The sequence below is a fragment of the Lampris incognitus genome, chromosome 13 (genome assembly GCF_029633865.1).
Source record: "Lampris incognitus isolate fLamInc1 chromosome 13, fLamInc1.hap2, whole genome shotgun sequence".
NCBI classification, from domain to species: domain Eukaryota; kingdom Metazoa; phylum Chordata; class Actinopteri; order Lampriformes; family Lampridae; genus Lampris; species Lampris incognitus.
Window position 1 is genome coordinate 35,941,459 of NC_079223.1, and position 24,833 is coordinate 35,966,291.

Below are 24,833 nucleotides of genomic sequence, written 5' to 3' on the forward strand. Positions count from 1 at the left end.
TGGAATTCTGGGAGTTGTAGGCAAAAGCCTCCGAAATAAATTTCTTTCCCATTTCCCGTTTCGTCGTTTTGGATTTGAAACTGTTGTTGACAAAACGAAGTGTTAAAATCAGAATGAGCTTAATCTGAGACAATTCTGCATGAAAAGGGGGTTGCTACTGCTTGTAGGCCGTAAAAAATCAGAAGAAGAAACAAGTTGCGTACGAGCGTCGGATCGGTGTTCCGTCGATATTTGCTACCTATCGAGAAGCGCTACTTAGCGGTTCTGCGCATGGCTATGAGAGGTTGGGAGGGGGCAGGGTTAAGGTTAGGGTTGGACTGCCACCGTTTCGCGCTACGGACGGTAGCAGTTTTTCGACAGGGCAGCATAAATCGTCCTAACACCGGCCCTAGATGAGGGTGGGGCTTAGGATTTCAAAGTGGGATGAGTTTCCTCCCATACGTCACTTTGGGATAGGCTGCGAGCTATCGGACTGCACTGTCAACGGGGTTTCGGGCTGAACACCTACACGACCTCGGGCAAGTATTTTGCTGTAATAATCCCAATTAGACGCTTGATAGCTTTATATTTGGCTGTTTTGTTTTTTGCCGTGAGCCACTTTAATAGCCGAACAAATCAGGAGTTACTCGACGGGAGCGTTGAGGTCGCAGCCAGGCTTTAAACTTCCAAGCGATGCTTGAAACAATCGCCACGGCAACTTTCTGGTGGAGGCCTCGTTATTTGTTGCAACAGGTCTTTTGGGGCAGCAGATGAACGGCTACGGTGCAACTTTTATCTTTGCTGAGTGTTTGGCAAATCTCCGCTAACAGTGGTTTAATGTGTTTTTGAATACAGGACAGGACCCCCCAACAGGAGAAAGTCGCCTTGCCCGTCGGGGGTTAGGCTGCGGGATTAAAGTGATCGCATTCCCGTCGCTTTCGTCGAAACTGACGGTGGGATTCATTCTCCGTGGGTTAGGTTAGCTAAATGCGGTACGAAGCTAAAATGATGCCGGTAAGTTTTAGCTCTCCTGTTTTTTTTCTTATTATTTAAAATAAATAAATAAATTAGGAGTTGTGTGTTTGTCGCGTAGCCTCCTGTCCTCTGTCTTTAAACGCCCTAGGTTAACATTTTCGCCAACGCGCAGCACCTGGGCATTTAAATTGACGTGACAAATGGGGGTAGTTATGTCTTTGTGTCGTTTTCAACCCCTTCCACCGCAGTCCAAACTTTGAGATGAAACCAGTTATGTCTGCCGTATTTATGCCAGTGTAACTCCGTCTTCCTTTTATTTGCTCGATGTACGAATCGCCCTTTTACAAGGTTAACGTGTAATATACAATTTGACAACAAACCAAATTCTGTTTTGCAACGTGAATTTAAATAATTCAGTAATTGGGAATACTGTGATACGTCTTACATATGGTGGGTCTATTTTGAGACGAACAACAGACATCGCAAAAGTTATACAAGAACGGATTGTATTCAATCACCCAATCTGTTGAGATGACTTTATATTATGTAGGCATCTAATTAACCTGGCACCCTTCAAATACACAGAGAACAGGCACTACAGTAACCTTGGTTCTGGAAAGATGCCCATGTCATCATCATCATCAGTGGGCTGTTGCTTTTGCTGCAGTGCTAGGGATCCGCTCTCAGTGCCTTGGTGTGTAGAAGCAGATATGTGTGTGTGCACAGAGAACTCTCCACAAGAAACGATGAAATAATGAATTATGCGATGCATAGGTGGTTTTGAACAATGCTGGCCCCTTAACCATAAATAGCTTAGCCAGATAGTTAGGGAGCAGACAGCAGCTCATAAAAGGAGCTGACAGCCCATATTTTAAGGTTAATTATGTGGCTCTTTACAGTAGCATATTTTTGTGTCCCAACTACAGTCAATTTTGTACACTGATGTATTTGTCAAGCAACATAATAGAATACAATGGTTACATTCAGTGGGGAAAGCTATGGTTTGTAACCTTTTGCAAGATCGCCTCTTTATTTCCTGCACAAATGTGCTCTGAGTCCTTTTGGCTTCTCTTTCCCGCTGTAACCTCTCTCATTCCAGTAAAACAACTGGGACAGTGAGTTAATCATGTTGTCAGTGGAGACAGAGTGGCAATGGGATGACTCCTGTCTGTTGCATGACCTGGCTCTGCTATTTTCCCGTAGTCATTTGTTATTGCCAAGCTACATTCTCATGACCATCAATTTAAATTGTCACCCTGCCATGATGTTTCCCGCAAGATCTCTTCATAGGCCACATGAGACCTTGGGCATTGCTCCCAACTCCTCTCCGTTATGTCTATGTATGTGTGTATCTGTGTATGTTTTGCTGCTGTCCGAATGAAATATAGCCTGACTCTTTTGGATGTCTGTGCTGTCAGCCCGAACGGCATATAATGGGCTCTATACAGCCATGTTTAACATGAGGTATTGTCTGTGCCTATACAAATATCCCACGACCCAGCTTGTGTAGGTTAGGGGCTTGCACGGAGCTCGAACATAGTGTCATAATTGCTGGCTGGAATGGGTAAGAGGGGGGTCACTGTTTTCTGAACACAATGAGTCCCCACCACTCTTTTACGACATGGTATGGAAGAGCAATTGTCTGTGCCTGTGCTGTGGCAGCACCCTGATAAGAGAGGCTCTCTGTTTATTGGATTGTTGTAGGGCACAGGTCCTCCATCCTGCTTCACCCTTATCTCTCGTCCAACCTGTCTTCATTCCGCTGATGTTGATTAATGCTACATTGAGGCCAGCCATTCCTAATTTCACTCCATTCTACCACTTTCTAAAGATAAATACAATCAACCAAAACATTAATACATGTTGTAAAAGTATTTGTGTACTGCTTATGAGGTTATGCGAGCTGCTTTTCTGCATTCTTTTGCATTTGAAAAGTTACAGGGGCAAATCGCTGAAAGGATTTCCTCATTCTTGTCCTTTCGCAAAAAATTCTTGGAGTGAAGATTTTCAAACGGGTAGAAATATATGTGCCTGCCCCACAAATTTTAATGTGGACACTGTAAACCCTCAGATGTTATGCTGTGCAGTGTCTTATCTGAGAGTGCAACTATCTCAATAGCTTGATAAGAAGGGTGGGAAAATGAGGTAATGCTCTGGGTAGCCTGGCTTTGCTGTGTATGTCAACAGAAACATGAGTAGGCTTTCTCCATCGCCACTACGGCCTTTGTGTTTGCTCTGTAGGAGGGTCTGTCGAAGTTACATAAGCACAGTCACGTCAGGGCAACTATGGTCATACAAGACCGATGTTTTGAAGTGCTTCTAGGGCTGCAATTAATGATTATTTTCATAATCGGTTAATCTACCGATTATTTTTAATCTGTTAATTATTCGCTTATTCAATTAATCATACTGATGAATGCCCATCTTAAGCTTCCGGAATCCTAAACAATGTCTTAAAACTGTTAACTTTGACCAACAGCCGAAAAAAATCTCATGTTTTCATTTTATAATGAGATAAATCAGAAGGCACGCAAATCTTAGCGTTCATAAAACTGCAACTAACAAATGTTAAGTGTTTTTATTTGATAAATGACTCAAATAATTAATCATCTACCAAAATTGTAATCGATGAATTTTCTGTCAGCACTAAGTGCTTTCAGAACAATAAATCAGAACTCGACCAATTTCGCTTGATCAAAAACAGTCTTGATCACACTTTGCTTTTGGCGAACCTCCCATTCATAAAGCTGCTTGTCTTTGTAGTAATTCCATAGGGCTTAGTTTTGTATTGTGTAGATGTGTTGTGTAACACAAAGCTATCAAAATAGTCACCGGTGTTTTTCTGTCATCACCTTTCCCCACTGCTGATCAAAAACATATGGTTGAATCTGAGGCTGGTCTCCCTACTTTGGTATTTAGCCGCAGCAACTCGCCTCTACCTGCCTTATGCTTGAGCTTTTAGCTGCTGTGTTGAAGACATAAAATGCTATGCGCCGTATCTTTTCTTTTTCCAGGAAAGCACTACCTGATTGTAACCTTTAGCAAAATGAACAACTAAAAAAAGTCAAAGAAAGTTGAATCAGTTATCTGGACACATTTATTTATTTACCCCCCCCCCTTTTTTTTTTCTCCCCAATTGTACTTGGCCAATTACCCTATTTTTCCGAGTTGTCCTGGTCACTGCTCCACCCCCTCTGCCAATCTGTGGAGGGCTACAGACTACCACATGCTTCCTCCAATACATGTGGAGTTGCCAGCTGCTTCTTTTCACTTGACAGTGAGGAGTTTCACCGGGGGGGGGTGTAGCTATTCCCCCCCCCCAGTTCCCCCTCCCCCCTGAACAGGCGCCTCAACCGATCAGAGGAGGTGCTAGTGCAGCGGCCAGGACACATACCCACATCCGGCTTCCCACCCGCAGACACAGCCAATTGTGTCTGTAGGGACGCCTGACCAAACCAGAGGTAACACGGGGATTCAAACCAGTGATCCCCGTGTTGGTCGACAACGGAATAGACCGCTATGCCACTTGGACGCCCCCTGGACACATTTATTGACAGAAACGTTTCATCACTCGTCTAAGTGACCTCTTCAGTATAAATTGACTGCAGGTATCCCCACCCTTGTAAACAATACAGTGGCATATACTGAAACCAATGATCAGTTTCATGTGCAAATAAGGTGTGACCATTAGGGTTTCAATGGCCATGTGTATACTATTCACAGAGGATTTGGGAATATTTGCAATCACAGCATTGTAACATGGCGAGAGATGTATTCTTTGCCCCCCCCCTTCAGTTCAGGGATGGTCGTTCCTTCCCTCCAGCACAAATGGAGAAATATAATGTACACTGTTAAGTGCAGGGAGGATTGCTGTGACTTGTACATTGGAGAAAGTAAACACGCTGGCTAAGAGGATGGCACAACACAGGAGAACTAACGCATCAGGCCAGGACTCTGCAGTCTATTCCCATCTACAGGCCAGTGGCCACTCTTTCAAGGATGAGGATGTGCACATCCTTGATGGGGAGGAATGCTGGTTTGAACGGGGAGTCAAAGAGGAAACATATCTGTCAATAAACGTTGTGTCCAGATGAACTGATTCAACTTGCTTTGATTTTCTTACCTGGATTATTGAGCATGCATAAAGACATCTAAAAAAAAGTCTTCATAATGCAACTATTCATGAATTAGCTATTGTCCTAGGTACGTTATTGATTGAAAGTGTCAAAAAGGACTTTTTTTTTTGCATGGAAATCTTTATAGCTTTAAGCCTAACGCAGACTATTAGAATACTCATCAAATCATTTCTGACAAGGGTAGTAACAAATGAATTACCACTCTTGAGTAAATGGTCACCTGCCATCCTGCAGTTTAGAAAGAAGAAAATAGAGCTTGTTCTCTTGTGTATAGAGTATACACGAGACCAAATGTCACATACTACGTGATTCTCTAAACATGTCTAAATGAGCGTCTGTGTGCATGCAACGTTGGCTCCCGCGGCTGTTGTTGAAGCTTAACTCCTGTTGGCTTTTGCCTGGATCACTTTCAAATGTCGTTCTTGACTAACATCAGACCAGTTTACTTGGTTTGAGAAAATCCAATACATGTGAGGAAAAAAAAAAGTAGTCTGCGCACAAATTTTGTGTGACCTTACCTAAAGGCTACCCAAGGTGCTCATCCAAAAGGTGTGGCATGCGTAAAAGTAAAATAAATGTCATGAATGCATAATGTGACACTACATAATCCAAAAATGTCTCATAATACAAGTGTGAAATTAACTTCCCCTGAGAGGAAGAGAAAGTGCATTTAGGAGTCACATACACATTTATTATAGCACGGTCGCCTCACAGCAAGAAGGTCCTGGGTTCGAACCCCGGAGTTGTCCAAACTTGGGGGTCATCCCAGGTCATCCTCTGTTTGGAGTTTGCATGTTCTCCCCGTGTTTGCATGGGTTTCCTCTGGGTGCTCCGGTTTCCTCCCACAGTCCAAAGACATGTAGGTCAGGTGAATCGGCCATACTAAACTTTCCCTAGGTGTGAATGTGTCAGCTCTGTGATGGCCTGGCGTCCTGTCCAGTGTGTCTCCCCACCTGCCACCCAGTGACTGCTGGGATAGGCTCCAGCATCCTGCAACCCCAATTAGGATAAGTGGCTTGAGGGTCACGTGGTACGCTCACCCAAGATGGCTGCATAGAAGAAGTAGTGTCTGGCCAATTCAACAAAACTTTCAGAAGAATCTAGATTATGATTGTATAATTCCGTCTATTTTGCGCCTCGTGGTTACATGATTGAATATGTCCCAAAAGAGTCATTATTTTACTCGTAATCCGCCTCAAAATCAGCGAACTAAAACTTCTACCGAACCAACGAGCAAGATGGCGATGCAGCGTGAATCTACAGATACCCCGCACTTAGCTAACGTGGCTACTGAACTACAGGGCATTCGGACCATCCTTGAGGATAAGCGGCTTGGATAATGGATGGATGGATACATATTTATCAACGTACATCCCTTAGAATACTGAGCTGTTGACATCTGTGAGGAATCCAGGTGTAGACAGTAAATGTATTTTAAAGTGGCCCTGGGCTCTTTTTCAGAATGACATTTTTTGACAGTTTTGTCGGAGGTTGAAATACAAGTAGAGAGCCAAGGATGGGAGGTGTACCAAGGGTGTTTTTTTTTTTTGGATTACCCTGACCCTAGTTAACGCCTCTGGAGAAACTCTCCATCTCCTGTATCGACCGACTCCCCTGCTTCACTGAGCTTTGACAGGTTAGGCACCAAAAAGACTTATTCCACTGTTTGGGAGAGCAAATTTGACTCCCCCCAGCTTACATCTGTTGCAAAGCAATGCCAAGCGCAACGCAAGTCTTTGCTAGTGTCAGACCGATGCAGTTGTAATTTTTCCCGTTCAGTGCCCACATTATTTAAATAGCAAATGTACTTCCGCCCATGGGTGTGTTGGTCTTAAAATGAGGTGTGGTCAAGTGCATTGTTGGTGCGTTGCTATCTTGAGGCAGTGAAAAGCGAATGACCAACAAAAACCTGGTCTCAAGTCAATCGCGCAGTATTTTACTGTTATTCTAAGGGCGCATTATTAAGATACTAATATGCACCTACATAGGCGGGTGGGCAACTTTCCTGCCACTTGGCAAATCTGCCATTATAATAGCAATACGCCAAGGCGCAAGAGCTCCTGGCTTTTAAAGGGAATGGGAGATGACACTCCTATTGGTTTATATTACATTACGCCCAAAACATGCCTATAATTAAGAGACTATAAGTACAACACATTTGAACCATACACCCTACTTTGTGCTCAGATTATCTGCAGGTAAACTAGTAAAAGTGGATTTGGACATGCCTTAAATTCACTTGCATCATGTGCTTTAGACTGTGCACTTAGATCATTAAAATATAGCCACTAGAATTGATTATTAAAAAAAAAAATGTTTTCACCATTAAAAAAATGCATTGACATTGTTTAATTTTCATGTACCATGTTCTGGAATGTCTCCTGATTTTTTTTTTAATGATCTTATTAGGTATCTTACAAACGAGATTTTGATTGGATTTCTAGGAGGCTAGTGACTAGGCAGTCAGGATGATATTTAAAGACAAAGACCAAAGCTGTGAAATATTTTACTGCAGCCTTGCGGGCAAGGCTTTGAAAGAGGATAGGTCCTTACCCTCGTGCTTAATTTTGACTTTCCCTTATCCTTCGCAGAATAGCTCAAAAGTTTGAGCCGTCCGATCACCTAGACCAGGGCTGGAAGAGCGATAACAGATTATGAAATGATAGACCAAGTACTGCAGTGCAGATAGAGGAAAGAGGTTGGAAAGAGAGGGCTGAGACAAAACTTGCTGCAGTTTCAGTGTGTTTTAAGGACACCACACACTTCCCCCAAATATTGCAGCTACTGTATGTTGCCCGTTACCCCTGACCTTTTCTCTCTCACCCCCTTATCATCCTAATGCAGGGGAAAAGAGAGAGATGAAGAGGAATAATGCATAAAGCTGTGAGGGGATGTTCTGCACCCATGCGTATTTATATATATATATATATATATATATATATATATATATATATATATATATATATATATATATCTACTGCCATGCTGGAACTGTGTCAAGACTTGAAACATGAGCAGAGAGGACAGAGGCAGACACACACACCAATGGAGATGCTACCGCAATCTCTGGAGCAGCATGTCTTAAACTCGTAGTAATCAGATTCAGAGGCAACTTGCTCAACAAGACCTAGTTGGCTCGATTGCTTACCACAGCAATATCTATAATGAAAGTGTGTGCATTTGTCAGATGGACAGAGGGTCCTTGCAGCTTATTTGAAAGCCCTGAGACATAATCAAGAATGTGGCCCCCATTTACTGCCGTTGCTTTCACCTTGCCTTTCACCCTTGTGTGTGTGTGTGTGTGTGTGTGTGTGTGTGTGTGTGTGTGTGTGTGTGTGTGTGTGTGTGTGTGTGTGTGTGTATACTTGCAAAGATTTTTTTAAAAAAAGCTCTATGTTTAACATTATAGCATAGAAAGTAGGGGTGGGACGATACTGGATGGAATTCGGAATCGTTCGATAATGGTTTTCACAGTTCGAGACGCTGCCCATTTTGCGGGATCGTGTGTTATTAAAGCCCTGGCAAAACCAGTATGTTGGCATGGCTATGCATCAGTGTCAGCTTAAAATGACATTAGGTTCAGGCGGATATGTTGGTCTGTAGTAGGGAAAATCGAATCCCCCTCCCCCATGGAAATCAATCTCAGACTGGAGATGGAAATGGAGTGTAACGAGTTGACAGTTCTGTCTATCAGACAAGAGAGTTGGTGGACACTGAAGTGCATTTATAAGAGATGTCAGGCCTAGACTTTCCAATGGTCATGGCAGCAGTGATTTGTAGCCAGGTGAAGGGATCGTCATGCCAGGCATAGTTGTGAACACGTGTTTCACAGGAGAATATCACTTTTTGATTTAACTGAGACCGAAATCATTCGCAGAAACAGGTTGCCCGGTCTAACAATTCTTGCTACACCTGGTGACGTCAAGGATGGCATTGAGCCTGTCTACTGTGTTCTTGGCGCAAAGCCGCCATTTATACTTTGCCTCATGGATAATTGCAATCAGACGCAAAATAAGGCCAAATTGCACTCGGTTGCAAAACTTGGGCATGTTTGCGCTGTAATATCCTTTGTGAATCAGACCTTGAGACGGGGCAGATAGTGGTTGCAAGTGATGCGCAATTCATGGTGCTATCGGCAGCCGCAACCCATTCTTTGTGAATTCGCCTGTCAATACGGAGCAAGTCTTAGAAAAATCAGACATCCGCAGATAGAAACAGACGAAAGAGGGGGAGTGTAAAGGTAATTGGAATAGGTGTACTTGCAGTTAAATTAAATTCTCTTTCAAGTCAAACGTCCCAAGATGTGAGTGGCAAGTATTGTTCTTGCAACTGCATTTATAGCCTTTTTTTTGTACTTAAACATAGTTTAACCATGTCATATGATATGCTACTTCAGTACACTTTAACAACAAATAGTACTGGGACCACTACAGAAAATTGCAATTGAACATTTAATATCCAGGAATTCACATTACAGACAATACCACTGACTGTTCCTTGTCCGATGTGAGGGTCTGAGGACAGGTTGTTGTGCTGCTATAAAGCCCACTGAAGCAAATTTGTAAGTTGTGATATTGGGCTGTACAAAAAAAATTGACTTGACTGTCTCTGTAACAAATTGGCCACAATTTTGAACATTGACCATAAATGGTCCAGCCATATACTAGGTTTTGACCTAGTCTTGTTTATTTTTTGTGTGCCTCTTGCTCTGGGTTCCTGTCGAAGCTTTCCCCACTGAATAACATCCCCTCTTAGAACAGATTTACTACTCATTTTCCAGAAGTTGTTTTTTCCCCAAAGCTACCCCTTTCTCCTTAGCTGTCACTTTTTTTCTTTCTTTTTTTTTTAACACATTCAACTTGTATTCCTTGATCACAGCAGTGTTGTCAGGGCACTATGGCTCCAACACTTACAGTTTCAATTTTGGTTTACTGGTTCTGGTCATACAGGATTTGAAGCCTATTCCACTTAAATACTCCTTGTAAGTCATTTTAAAATAGCCCAGTGCCTAGAACATAAATATGAAAATGCATGGCTTTGCCTTTATTTCACACAAGGAAGGGAGTCTAGTCTTTTGAGAACCAGACTTCAAGTGTTTTCTTTTGGCATTATAGTAAACATAGAGAAATGACTGACCAAAAAGATAACCACTCTGTAAGCTACGAGTAACAACAGACAAACGCTTTCATTACTGCTAATAAGGCAGAATCACCCCATTTCAGAGTATTGCACACCAGTGTTTTCCAGTTACCACGCCATTACCTTAAAAGAAACCTCCCTTTGCAGTGACTGTTTCAAGTGATGTTGATGTTTCTTTACTGTAGTAGGCTTTCATGTAGTGGCCATGTAATTCTGTTACATTGTTTATTTCTGTAGCTGTCAGGCAGGAACTGCGGTGTCATACAGTCTTTATTATAACTTAATAAGAGAGCAGTTGAGTTTGTACTTGGGTCCTAAGAGACTTAATGCAGTAGAATTGACCCTTACAAGGAGAGAATGGGCTACTGCATTTCTGGGACGTTGGGATGGAAATGCTATTAAGTCTGTTGGACGTTGACTTCAGTATAACCTTTCTGATACAACAATTACAACCCTCCCCCCCAGCTTATTTTTGAATTTCATTTCACCCACCCCATTGTGTTTTTATTAAGCCGACAATTCTCTGCCAACCAATCGCTGCTTGGGTCCAGCACTACTCCTGTGAGGGCGTGCATGTGTGCACTACTCCTGTGAGGGCATGCACGTGCGCACTATCTAAATTAACAGTGGGAGTGCCACGCACAAGCGACATTCCTTCCTGTAATTTGCCCTGGGTAAATTGTTTATATTTAAACTCCAGTCATCTTGCTTCTCTGCCCAAACAAGTAGTATGGCCTGAAATGCCTGTTCCCCATATGTCTAACCACAGGTATCGGCAATTGTCTCACTGTCAGTCAAAAGTATTTAATGGCATGCATGCCGAGGCCTATGGGGAGAAAAGAGGGCCAGATTCGGTTCAACAACGACACATATGTAGATGCAAAGCACTACCGTTGAATGTCTTTGTTGTGTACAGAGTGATACCTGGTCATTGTCTGACGTTTTTAATTTGAAGTAGGCCTAGTACTGACTGTACATTTTCAACTGAGTAGGTAACGTTACATATTATTTACATAATATCCTGATTGGACGCTTAACATTGGCATTGTAAAATGGATGCTTTTGCACTGGTTCAGCTCAGCGGAATCAGGTTTTAAGCTCACCAACAGCCCAAAAAGTAATCTGATGCATCAGCAACGTTTGAAAACTTTTATCAAAAGATTGATTTGTATGTAGCATGTCTTATTTTCATTTCTGTGAAATCCTACCCTGAATTAAACCGCATGGGCAATACCAGGTGATAAAAAATGAGGGAGAGATAAAGAGAGAATAATGTTTGAGGTGCAGAAAAAATATTTTGCCATATGCCGATGGCTGAGTTGAACGTGAGACTAAATATATGCAAGATTCATGACTGACTTCACATCTAAAATGGTCAAATTTTTATCTGAAAGGCACAAGGTTGTTTTAGCTGATGAGAGTCAGTAGACTTGGCACACTGGCACAGTCCAAGGAGGACAGGGCTCTTTCATTTTCAGGCAGGATAAGACTGATTGCATCAGAGCCTTCTGATGGAGCCAGAGAGGCATCAAGTCGGCATGTGGTATAACCTCTTACAGCTCTGCCTCTGTCCTCTCTCTCTCTCTCGCTCTCTGAAAGCAGCCCCTTGGTCCTTTCACAGAGGGCAGGTCAGTGCAGTGTTGTTTGCTGTAGATTGCTCTTCCTCTCAGGTTTGCTCTTAAAGCCTCTGTGTCTGAGGCTTTTGATGATGCAGCCTTTCATCACTGAGAGACATACTTGTCTTTATCACTCAGTCTAGACATAGCACAATTTGAGCACATTGCATCAATTGATCTGATTGCTGTTTGCCATTATTTGTAGTGAAAAAGCACTCCTACTCTTGGTTACTCCAAAAAGGACCATCTCTAACGACAGGCCTAGTAGCCACTACACTATCTGTTGGTGAGTGAGTTTGAAACTTGCCATTATGTACAGTATAATTTATACAGGAATGTTAATCTCTCTCTGAGATATAAAACCGGTTTGCCCCCCGCTTTGAGATTCTCAACAGCTTCGACTACAGTATTGTACTCGGTGCTGCTGTCCTTGCACTGTCTATATTGAGTGCGTGCATTTGTGAGTTGTCACACTTTGTCCTAAAGCCTGAGAGACAGGGTCCCAGCAGCTTTCACTTTGCTGACGCTGTGATGGAATTAGACTTCTATCACAGTGGTGCAGCTGCAGAAAAAGCTCATTCGCACCTCCTTCCCCAAGGGCAATCTCCTTGCCCCGTCGCAGGTAGGAATCGAAGTGCGATTTAGCGCTCAGCTGCTTTCATACACTTTGGCTGATAAACCTAAGTCAAGAGCAGTACATTTTTATCTGAATTTCCCCAGATAAATCCAAAAATGGATTCAGGTGTCCGGTTGTTTTACACTGAAGGTTTTCTGGTTCACTGTGACTATGTGGGGTTTTTTTTTTATGTTTGTACTTCCTTGTTCCTTCCAAATAGGCTCATCAGGTTTCATTGAACTGTTTAATTTCTATCACTATGGTGTCTGTGACTATCTAATATGCTAAAGTCCTATTCGCACAGGGCTAGTATTACCTGGGGACCTCATGTGATTTAGAAATTATTCACCCACATCTGTGTTTCGTGTAGCGCATTTGCACAGGATAAGTGAAGTCTGTATTTTACTTGAATTTACTGACATTATCCCCCCGGATATGATTGAAAATATCAAGGCTCTGCCTAACATCCGCTTCTGAAATCCTCCTCCGGCTTCGCCCTGCCCAGGCATAGTTCACCATCTTTTTGGTCCTATTGCACGCACTCAGGCGCCACCTCCCCGATGGTGCAGGCGAGACGGGCCGGTCGTGTGTCCAAGGGGCCGGGATCTCACCTCAGCTGGCACATGCCAGCCCTCACTTTCATTGCAGAGATTTTTCTCTTCTGGAGGATTTGAGCTTGCTCTTTCTGCAAATGGGTTGCCATGCTGTGTAGTGAGATGAGCCTTCTTAATCTGGACCCAAAATGCTGTCAAAACTTTAATTTATCATTTCTGCAGCCTCCATAATTCTCGGCCAGGAAAAAGGCTGGAAAAAATGGTGTGGAGATAGCAAAAAAAACCTTGCTAAAAAAATAAGACCTCAGATTACTGAGTTGCCGATTCCATCCACCCTTCCATTATCCAAGCCGCTTATCCCAACCAGGGTCACGGGTTGCTGGAGCCTATCCCAGCCGTCACTGGGCGGCAGGCGGGGAGACACCCTGTACAGGCCACCAGTTCACAGGGCCGACACACACGCACACATTCACACCTAGGGAAGATTTAGTATGGTTGATTCACCTGACCTACATGTCTTTGGACTGTGGGAGGAAACTGGAGCACCAGGAGGAAACCCAGGCAGACACGGGGAGAACATGCAAACTCCACACAGAGGATGACCTGGGACGACCCCCAAGGTTGGACTACCCCGGGGCTTGAACCCAGAACCTTCTTGCTGTGAGGTGACTGTACTAACCACTGCGCCACTGTGCCGCCCCACACATATCCAACATATAAAACAATAATTAAAAAATTCACTGTCCAAGAGGGCAAACGCCAGCCAGGATGACTGTTGGAACTGCCGGTCTGCATGGGCTGTCAGTTAGCTTAGCCTGCCCCGCTTCCCTGTCCTGTGAGACCTGTCAGAGTTGCCAGTTCACACAGAACTAATATTGTCAGATGACCTCTGTGTTTGCTGAAATATGGTCGGTAATTTGTGCTGGAATTTTTACTCTACAAATTACAGACATTGGCCTATTTGCATGGGAATAAGATCACAGATAACCTCCACTGTTATTACAAATTACTAGAGGTCCCTAGGTAATACTAGTCCCGTGCAAATAAGACATAAGGGTGCTTTCACACCTGAGCTGTTTGGTCCGTTTTAATCAAACCCCGGAGTGTTTACCCCTTTGGTTTGGTTTGTTTGGGCAGGAGTGAACACAGCAACTGCACTTGGGTGCGGACCAAAACAACTGGACTGAGACCTTGTTGAAGAGGTGGTTTCTGTCCAGTTAAAAATGAACTGTGGCATGGTTTGTTTGTGGCATGAACGTGATCTGACCCAACTGCAGGAAGCATTGCACGTTTATTTTTGGATTAAACCAGCTCCCTTTAACACGTCTTCATCACATTACGTGAAGCAACACATTATTCTCTAGACATTGCTTTGAAGTGCATTCAGTTATGCCGTTCTGCTCAAATACTTTTGCTTGGTATATGATCCAAACGATGACCGCAATTATTAACAAATGCCAATTCTGCCAATGGTCCATGTTGAATAACTATCCTGAAAGAAGAAAAAAAAACCTCCTTTCTCCCCCCACCAACCCCATGAGATTTTTGACCAATGAAAAGAATGACAGCTACCACATGGATTCCGTTGATAAATTGCGGTTCACTTGAAATTCTGCTGTGTGAAACCAAAGCAAACAAAAAGGGGAAAATGCAACAACGTAGCAACTCATCGACTGGTTGGGACCAAAGCGAACAGACTACAGGTGTAAGAAAACACCCTAAGAGAAAACGAAGGGATAACCAAGTGATGGGGGAGTCTGAACACCATCTCAGCAGAGACACAACCCAATTATTCTTTCAGCTGCCATTGACCCAAGATTCAGAAAGCTGAAGTTTATGGCTGCCGAAGATGGTGCAAGGGGCAGTTGAAGCCATAGCCTTCAAAGAAGCAAAGGAGACTGGGGTACATGGCTGTGAACAGCAGCAGAGGGTTAATGCCCCAGGCAGAGGTGAAAAATCAGCACTGGATAATCTCCTTCAGTCTGACTCAGACAGTCTCAGTGAGGAAGAGGAATCCCAGGAGGACCAAAAGATCCAAATGGTGAGAAATGAAGTTCAGATGTATTTTGCAGAGTCAGCAATACACAAAAAGTAAGACCCCCTCAGATGGTGGAGGGAAAATGAGGGGCATTTTCTCACATTATCAAAGCTGGCAAGATCTTTTCTGTGCATTCCTGCGACATCATCCCCGTCAGAGTGAATCTTCTCTGCAGCAGGGAATATCTGGCGGGGAATATTTCAGAAGAGAGCAAGCCTCTCCTGAGACCATGTGGTGATGCTGACTTTCCTCTATTTCAATACAAAACTGTGATTGACATGTAGCCTCGTGTAGTTGCAACAGAGTGTAGACCACAGAATGCACTTTTCTATCCTTTCCCTCTTGTTTATTTTTTTAAAATTTAGATGGATTGTTTGATTTATTTGATTAAGGGAAAACTGCTGTAGTTTTGTTCTATTTTATTGCTGCTACTTTGACAATTACTGGTTTTAAATTTTGACAGAAAAAAATTGATATTAGAATTTTTATTCCTTTTGTATTGGCAGGAAAGTTCATTAAAAGACATATTTTTGAACGAAGTATTCATCTTTATTGTCTTTGTTTGTTAGCACAGGCCTAAAACAACCTCAAGCTAAATTTAAAAGTTGATAGCTAAATAAGAGCCAATGAGTAATTGTGCGGTTCGTAATTCAAATAGTCGATTATTCATTTCAATAATCAACTATGAAAACAGAAATTAGTTGCAGCTCCAATGACGATGTAAAAAGGATCTCAGAGTGAATCGTCTGTGATGGTAGGAAAATGAAAACTGGCTCAAGCCTATTGAAAATCCTAATGTAGCCATAAGTTGTGGTAGCCGATGACATCAAAGTCAGATATTCCCGTTTTCCTAATACACACTTTTTTCCCGATAATGTATTCTCAAGTGGCTCGTAAGCAGGATAATTTATGTGTGATGTGAGCTAGCAAGAGTGTGTGTGAGGTGAATGAATGAAGGTCATGCAGACGCAGCAAAGTGCCAACTCATCTGGATGGAGGCTGTGAGAGGAGGGTGAGCGGCCCTGTATCATTAACTTTATTGCTGTGCAGAATGGGCCCTTTAACGTGCACTATGTCCCCCTTCCCCCTTCCTTAAAGGTTGCTGTCCTTTCATTCTCTCACCATGCTTACCCTCCTACCCACCCCTTCTGCTTTCTTTCTTTGGCTCTCCAAATATTAACAGGGTCATTCAAACGTCCCACATTCCTGAGAAGTTGTATGATGATGTCAGCTGCTCGGAGTAGGTCTCAGAGTGACTTTTATGGTCCAAAGACAGAGATCTGAGATTTGGCTCTTTCCTGTGCAGAGGAATGGCTCAGTTTGTGCCTGATCTAATTTGAAACTGAATGGGATGGCTCACTATGTACAATGCATTTACAATTGTTATTGGGGGTATGGACAAGAAATATTATTTGATCCACTTCTGCGGTCCCCCCCCCCCTCCTGGCAGTCTCTCACCTGATAGTTATTAGGTCCTCCACTGGCAGTGATGGGAACCAGTGAAATGGGGACTAAATCTATTTACAGCCTTCTGTACTGTCGATTACTATTAAGGATGACTCACTGCTTCATTAGGCCCATGGAAGGGGTCATTCTTTTACTTCCCTATGGAACAAAACAGTTGGTTGTGTAAGACCCCATGAGTCACACCTTCCCTTCCTGTAATCTCCAACCCGTTTTGCTGGTCATACACATGTTTTCCGGCTGCATCTGTTGCCATGGAGATTTTTCAGTGCAAACATTTCACCTGCCTGCTCAGTGAGTAAGACCCACAGTTGAAGAATATAAAGGATTGGGGTCCATGGGTTAAGTGTATTGCTTAGTTGATGTCCCTGCTGGTGCACCCCACCGCTCCTAAGCCCTCCAGCCACCTTTTTGTGCCTATCAGGGCTGCAGCTGCTCTGCTGCTCGGCCCCTAAGTCCTTGATGCCTGTGGCCCGACTGACCTGACGGTCCCACCATAGCCCTGTAAGTAGGGCTGTGCATAATGGCTGAATGATATTGCGATATTTGTTAGTGTTTTTGTTTGTTTGGGGTTTTTTTTTTGTTGTTGGTGATATTAAAGAAAAACAGGAGTTAAATAACTTCACCAGATATGCAGCTTTTAACTTCAATAGCTCCATTTGGGAAAGATATTAGCCTGTCACTCTAGCAATGATTAGGGGGACTTTACAGGGGGAAATTAGGCATTTGTTCAGTACTCTGGTTGATGCACTATGACACCATTGTATTCAGTTAATACTCACCAATTAATCCAGGCTAGTCCATGATCAATATAATATTTATTATGTGGGCCTCCGGGTAGCATAGCAGTCTATTCTGTTGCCTACCAACATTGGGATCGCCACTTCGAATCCCCGTGTTACCTCCGGATTGGTCGGGGAGGGTCCCTACAGGCACAATTGGCCGTGTCTGCGGGTGGGAAGCCGGATTGTGGGTATGTGTCCTGGTCATTGCACTAGTGCCTCCTCTGGTTGGTCGGGGCACATGTTCGGGGGGAGGGTGAACTCGGGGGAATAGCGTGATCCTCCCACATGTGATGTCCCCCTGGTGAAACTCCTCACTGTCAGATGAAGAGAAGTGACTGATGTCTCCATGTGTATTGGAGGAGGTGCGTGGTAGTCTGCAGCCCTCCCCGGATTGCAGAGGGGGTGGAGCAGCGACCAGGACAGCTCGAAAGAGTGGGGTAACTGGCCAAATACAATTTTTTTTGGGGGGGGGAGGGAGTAATGCTAATATAGGCAAATGATAACTCAAATGCTCTTTGTGCTTTACTGCTTTGGCTGCTGTATTACAAATTTGGTTTAAGTCAGACACAGAGGGTTCAATCAGTTCAGCTTACAACATGCCCCAGAAGCGCCTATGATGTTTGTTTTTTTTACTAAGCTGTCATTCCAAACTGATGGACGGCTCATAGCAATGAGCACATTCCAGCAGTTCCTTTAATTAAAAGTACACATCTGTTCAGAACAAAACACACAAAGCGAAGGTTTTTAGTGTTGGTGTTTAGATTGTAGAGCATCATGTGGTGAAGAATGAGTCTTCATTCTCAGATGTCTATTTTGAAATTACCTATGTGCAGAAGACTAAGGCCTTCTCTCATGTTTTAAATCCTACCCCCAAGTGTCCTAATCTAATTGTCGAGATTGATAAACTACCACAGAAGTCCTCACACGCTGGTTTGATCTTTTTTTTTTCTCTTCCAAGACACATTGCTGATCATTTGCGAAGAAATGTGACAAGAATGATGCTGGCTGAAGATGCTGGCTGCAATACTTATTACCTTCATAATCCACACCAGTGTGGTTGCTTGGCAGCTGAGGGTTTCCACATTCCACTCGTATCAGTGAAAGCTTCATTTAGATGGTCCTGTCCTCGTTAGATTGCCAAGAGCCAGTCTCAACCATCTGTCTTTGAGACACAGACCCACAGATCCAGCCCCTCCAGACAGAGTCTGCTGTGTGTTGCTGGTTAGAGTGCTTGGCCTGTGTCTATATCAGGGGTGGCGACTCTCGACAGTGGTGACAGCGCTGGTTAGCTCATGGTTGAAAGGAATGCTGAGTACTGGCCTCTCGTTTCTCTGTTGACACAGAGGAATGAGGCCTGGCGCAAGGAGAGTGATATCAGTCAATCTCTCACACACACACACACACACACACACACACACACACACACACACACACACACACACACACACACACACACACACACACTCACCCAAAGAAAGGGAACATTGACACTATTTACAAAGATTTGTAGTGGACACTCATAGTAAACACTTATTTTAATACGAAAGGTTGTCAAGGCAATTCTGGAACCTTGAGCTAGTGTTTATGTATTTCTCTTTTATCACTCTATCTATTTCTGCCTATCTCTCTCTGTCTCTCTGTCTCTCTCTGTTCCTCTTTGCCTCCGTCCCTCCCAGATGTTCTTAACAGTGTACCTCAGTAACAATGATCAGCATTTTACGGAGGTGCCCGTTACCCCAGAGACACTGTGTCGGGATGTGGTGGAGCTGTGCAAGGAGCCAGGAGAGACTGATTGCCACCTTGCTGAAATGTGGCGTGGATCTGGTGAGCGATTATTGCCATTTAACCATTTGTTGACATCTTCTCCTTGCCCACGGTAGGGAAAAGACATCGCAATATTTTTATTCCCGGGATTTTGCTGGTGAAACGTTGTATCCATAAACAGGAATAATTTCATAGACATATTTTCCCATCTCTTGTCCACCACTCCTGTTTGATAACCGTAAGATCTGTTTTTCTAAAAGACCGTTTTCGGCAGATGGCTTAGCAGCGGCCTTGCTTGGTGATTGCCTTTTGAGGGGTTAGTATTTGTCTGACTTGCAGACTGCATCGCATATGAAATGATAAGTATGTTTCAACAAAGTGTGCAGATGTTTCCTGGGTTTATCTCAAGCACTAGGGTGATGAGGGTGGACGGCAAAGCGTCGTGCGCGCCCAGACTGAGAAGGCATTCAGAATCAAAGCTCAAGGACCCAGGCTTCATTGCAGTTTCCATGGCAATGCTGCCATAAGAGAGTGCCAATTATTGTGCTAAAGTGCTTCCACAAGGAGAAGAAATCATCAAGTGGCTTTTAAAAGAGGCTGCTGACGACTGAAAAGATTATCTTGCACCTTATTTTAATTGCAGTCCACATCACATCGGCTCCCCCTGAAGGCAGTGGGATAGGTTCCCTAACCTCTATTCATGAAACGGTCTTTGTCTGTTCAAATCCATAATATCAATAACTAAGGTTTGCTTCATGAGGCGATCTAAATCTATCATGCTGTATCGGCATATTCTATTTATAGTGTAGTCATGATTTTAGACGCCCAATATCAATGTCCCTCACCTTTTAGTGTGTCAGTCCATTTGTGTAATGAAAAGGCAGCAAAAAGGTTAAGAAAAGACGTAGGAGAACAAGTGATGAGCTCTTTGGCACAATACCAGCCAGAATAATTGACAACAGATCAGGGCTTTTTCCTAAAGGCATTCCTCAGCAAGATCAACTAGAGATGGATGTCCTTTTGAAATGAATCTCCTCTGAATGTAGGTCAGCCAAGTCGTGCTAGTGTTGTTGAACAGGCTTCACAAAGTATACGCTACACAAATAAACCCTTCACCTACACCTATGCTGATATTGTCAAGTAATTTAATCCCGACTAGGTTAACTTTCCTCAGAGAACCACTGTGTAAATACAGTATTTACACTTCACTTTCATTTGCTCTCTCTAAATAGTGATGATGACAGTATCTGGCACATGTTTCATCTCCTCTTCCAGTGACTGATTTGGTCATTATGTTTCCACCTGTAGAGCGACCTGTGGGTGAAGGAGAGAGAATGTTGGATGTGCTGCAGCGATGGGGGCAGCACAGGACAGAGGTGCGCTTCTTCCTACGTCACGACCGAGCCCCCAGCAGGGAGTCAAGTAAGCATCCACCTCCATGTACACACAAACCCTAATCGCCAAGCACACACCCTACAATAGAACAGAAGCAAGGGTGTCAGTAGGTGAAGGCAGGAAGACCACTCTTGTATAAGAAGCATCGCTTGAGTACTTCTTAGAGGAAAACCACATGTTACGTGGTACTTGTGTCTTTACTTAATGTCTGTTTTTGACATTTAACATCTGGTCGGTCGGTGAGTTAACTCCAGAGTCCCTCAACTTTTACACAGAAAGACAGGTAGGCCTGCTGCAACCTGGTCAAAAACATTTTATGTAAAAGACTGTTTGAAGTTGAGCAAGAGCCAAGTAGCCTCTCCTACCACAGTGCAATACAAAAGGACTGAAAATTGATATCTAAGTCTCCTTTGAATGGATTCATAATTGGCAGGCATCAAATCCCTTGACAAGCCTTCAAGCCTTATTTAGCCCCTAATGTTGGAGGCCCAGCTTAGAGGCAGGGTGTCCCAGTTACGTCGTCATAAGCCAGTTACTTTTCAGTTCTCCTAGGAACACAGAAAACTCTAGTATTTTGGTCCTGCACTATCCTCTCAGCCCCTGGTTGCATAACTAAGCCCTTTTACCTCTCACAGCTTGAGTCTGGCACAGGGATTAGATGGGTGTTTTCCCTTCCTGTTATCTTAGTTTGCTCTTGTTTTCCCACATTGTTAACTTAGTTTAGCTCAGTCTAATAACACAGTTGTGTACTAGCTTACTTCTATTAAAGTTGTGTAGTTTGTTTGCTTTACCCGTATTATTCTCTTTACCCTACGTTTCCTCTTATGGAGAGAGAACTGTACAATTGGACTTACCAGTTGTGTCTGGTAAGTTAAAAAGACATCATGTTGGATGTTCTCATTTCCATGACACTGGGTAGCTGTTTTCATTTTCAGCAGGTCAGAAGACTAAGCTTGTTGTTTTCACTATGGCACTAGCTATCTGTCTTCATATGATTCCTGTGGGGGCTTCGGTGTTTTTTGTCTCCATGACTAACACTGTGCTACTCTATGTATGTAACATATGTCAGGGGTCATGCAAAACCTTGATGTAGCTTTAGAGCTTATGTCAGGGACCAACACTTAAGGGATCTGTTCTAGTCTACCAACTCCTTACAACCCCCAGCTGTCAAAAGCCAATCGCATGGAATGGATGGACATACATGTACACGTGTATGCAAACTTGTACACTTTGTCGTGGGCTCTGCTTTCCTGGGTGGTGTACCAAGTCAAATCCTGAGATTATTACAAGTCACAAAGCAATACTGATCCTTCTTTGTTCCCAGGAGGGGCTTAGCTCCATCAACACTCGTCAGTCTGCGTTTGCCTAACCTCCTGCTGACCTGCCTCCAGAAAATGGACATACACCTAGTTGTGTCAGTTGGTTTTTAGAAGGAAGAGGGACAGAGAATGACAGGCAAATGGAGAAAGGAAGTTCCAGTCATTTTTGACGGCTGTGTGTTAAGGCCAAAAAGTTTGCCGGAGCAGTTGAGTTTAAGACTAAACAGAGGCATTCGTCTTTGGTGCAGTTCTGCAGCACATCGTGATGTCTGACGGGGTCTTGTGTCGTGTTGCTGGTTATTCAGGTGGCTCAAGAGGCTCTGATTCCAAGAGAAATGGAGTGAAGGGCCCTCCAGACAGAAGAATGGAGAATGGGGTGAGTTGTGATGTAGTACTTAAATCAGTCAGAGGGCGTCATTTCAGAATTGTGTGCTGCCCATTTTGCAAACCGTTCCCCTGTTCATTGTTCTGTATTACAAAATGGACAATTGCTTTGTGTTGATATTTTTTAATCAGATGTCTTAAGATTATCAAGAGAATCAAATATCTTAAGACTGTCACTGATCTTCAACAACAATTTTTATTTTTATTCCGGGAAAAATTAATTTGATGTAAAGTCTCTTTTTGACAACACAAGGAGCAGCACAAGTAGTGTTGGGTTATTTTTAAAAGATCTGCCGCATGAGGAAAATTAGGCTCACCTTTGGACAAAAAACTAGTTATCAAAAATGTTGAACACATTTACCTGTTAGTTGCCAGATATTTCATCAGCACTACTTGCTTTGTCTCAGTGGCTTCATTCTCAGTAAGTCACATGTTTCAAAATCATGACATGAGGACAAATGTGTGTTCAGAGACCTAAAGCAGAGAGGAAAACAAGTTAAGTCACTCTACATGTACCATGACTCAAAAATAATTTTTGTTTGTTTGGAATGAGTTTTACATGGAGTAATTCAATTATAGTTAGGCTATAGTATATGTGTGTGCTTTGTTTTCAGTCGTACATCAAAACCTCTCCACAAGATCAGAAATCCCAGGAAGATTTTCATGTGCACCTGCATTCACGCTGACTGCTTCTCCTTGTTCTGTCTCTACCCAGGTGGCAGCACCCCGAATGGACATGACTCTAGCCGAGTTGCAGGAGATGGCCGCCCGACAGCAGCAGCAGATAGACAACCAACAACAGCTGCTCGCTTCCAAGGTATACAGTGAGAGAAAAAGAGAGACCGAAAGAGAAAGCAAGAGATGGATGCAGGGAGACAAAAGGGAGAGGGGGTGTAGAGGGCTTATAGAGGACATAAAACTTGAAAGCAATAGTGATGGAAGTCTAAGGCATCAGAAAAGAGAGAAATTGTGAGAGATTAAGAGGAGGGTGACTGAGGGGGTGGAGGAGGGGGAGTGGGGAGATGGAACACACAACAAAGGCACTAAGACAGAACCAGCACACTTCTGGAAATGAAGATGGAGGATATGTGGGGGTCGGGGAATAATTTTAGAGCACAAGCGGTGAATTGTGAGTAGGTTGCAGGTGCAGTCTTTTGATATTTGAGAAGCCTGGTGGTGTCACAGAAAGAGCTGTCTGTCTTGGAAAGTGTTTGTATCGGGCTACCATCTTCCTGCTAAACTTGGGTTTTACTTTTTACTTACCTTAGTTATTCAATAATGGCAACAGTAAGAGAGACTTGACAAGAACAAGTGTGATAATTTAGCCTTTGGCTGCCCCTGTGTTTTTTTTTGTGTCCCCCCTCCCCCCCTCCATTTTTGTGTCTTGATGTGCTGGTGCCCGAAGCTGTTTTCATTTTGCTTAGCAAAACATATTTAGATTATCGGGGGACATATTTAAAATATAATACTGCTTGTATCTATTAACCAGAATTTATTTTTTTTTATCATTGGGAACATTCTCTCTCTCTCGCTCTCTTTCTCTTTCTCTTTGTCTTAACCCCACATCAGCTGCTACTCCACCTTGAACATACCCTGCAGGCTTCACCTAGTCTGTGTGCGCCGCAGCCACCCCAGCAGGCTGCGTGCTGATCCAAACATTGTCAGTGTATGCCTAAGGATAACACAGCAAGTGCAGGAATGTAACCTTGAGCAATCGCCTGCAGTTGCACACCAGTCAAGTAAACAAAACGGGCATTAGCATCAACACACAGCACCTGGAGTGCCACTGGATATAAAGGCCCCATTGTACTCTTCTGGGGAAACTGTAATAGAGCGAGGATGATAATGATGCTGTTGAGCTTGGCAATTTGAATGAGAGTACATTCTTATTTAAGCCATTAACCAAAGGGATATAGTTTGAGTAGGGGAAGGAGAGTTACACACATTCAAACTCTCACACCTAGGATTGCCTTCTACTAGAGGGGGAGTTGGGGGTTCCTTGTCTTGCTCAAAGGCTCTTCAGTGGTAGTTGTCAGAGACCTGGGATAGGCACATTTGGGCCCTTACCCTGTCCAGAATGGAGAGAATAGTTGTTTGTCTTAAGGCATTTCCATCATCCCTCTTATCGGTCGATTCTCCACCCGTGTCTCTCGCCCCTTTGTCTCTAAAAGAGGCTCTTTTTTTTACGTATCTGTTTAACAGCAGTGACACCATAGTCTACCTCCATATCTGCTCAGTGGCTTTGCTACATTAGAAAAGCTATGACACTTTCAAGGGCACAATTGTTTCATTAACTGTCTTGAGAGTTCTTCAGAATTTTATTCAGTTTTTTTAATATTTATCTTTTTCTTGGGTACTCAATCCTCTTTGATTGCCCTTTCTCTTTCATGGTAAAGGACTGTGGCAGTGGTACTATAAGAAGACGGACGTTTGGCTGGAAAGTTTCAGTATCAAATCCAGCAACTGAAATGCACTCATATCCCATATCAGCTTTTGAGTAAGGTGTTAAAAGAAACAGTTCACATTTTTGAAGTCTATGCCTATTCTATCCTCACTACTCATGCAGTACATAAGTAGATTTAATTTTCATGGTCATCCGTCTTTTTCTTCATACTGGACACACAACTCCAGCTTGCCATCCAGAGTCGAATGCTACCAGCAGGGAGACG

At 43.3% G+C, this 24,833-nt stretch overlaps 1 protein-coding gene across 2 annotated transcripts in view; it reads left to right on the forward strand.

Annotated features, from left to right (window-relative positions):
- The first annotated feature begins 839 nt into the window (after window positions 1–839).
- The window catches only part of tp53bp2a (tumor protein p53 binding protein, 2a), a 41,309-nt gene continuing 17,315 nt past the window's right edge, over window positions 840–24,833 (forward strand). For both annotated transcript variants that reach the window (XM_056291659.1, XM_056291660.1), the window contains exons 1-5: window positions 840–993; window positions 18,979–19,126; window positions 20,375–20,488; window positions 22,086–22,156; window positions 22,880–22,981. In XM_056291659.1, coding sequence (XP_056147634.1) covers window positions 967–993; window positions 18,979–19,126; window positions 20,375–20,488; window positions 22,086–22,156; window positions 22,880–22,981 — 462 coding nt within the window. In that variant the 5' untranslated portion in view covers window positions 840–966. The remainder of the gene's footprint in view (window positions 994–18,978; window positions 19,127–20,374; window positions 20,489–22,085; window positions 22,157–22,879; window positions 22,982–24,833) is intronic.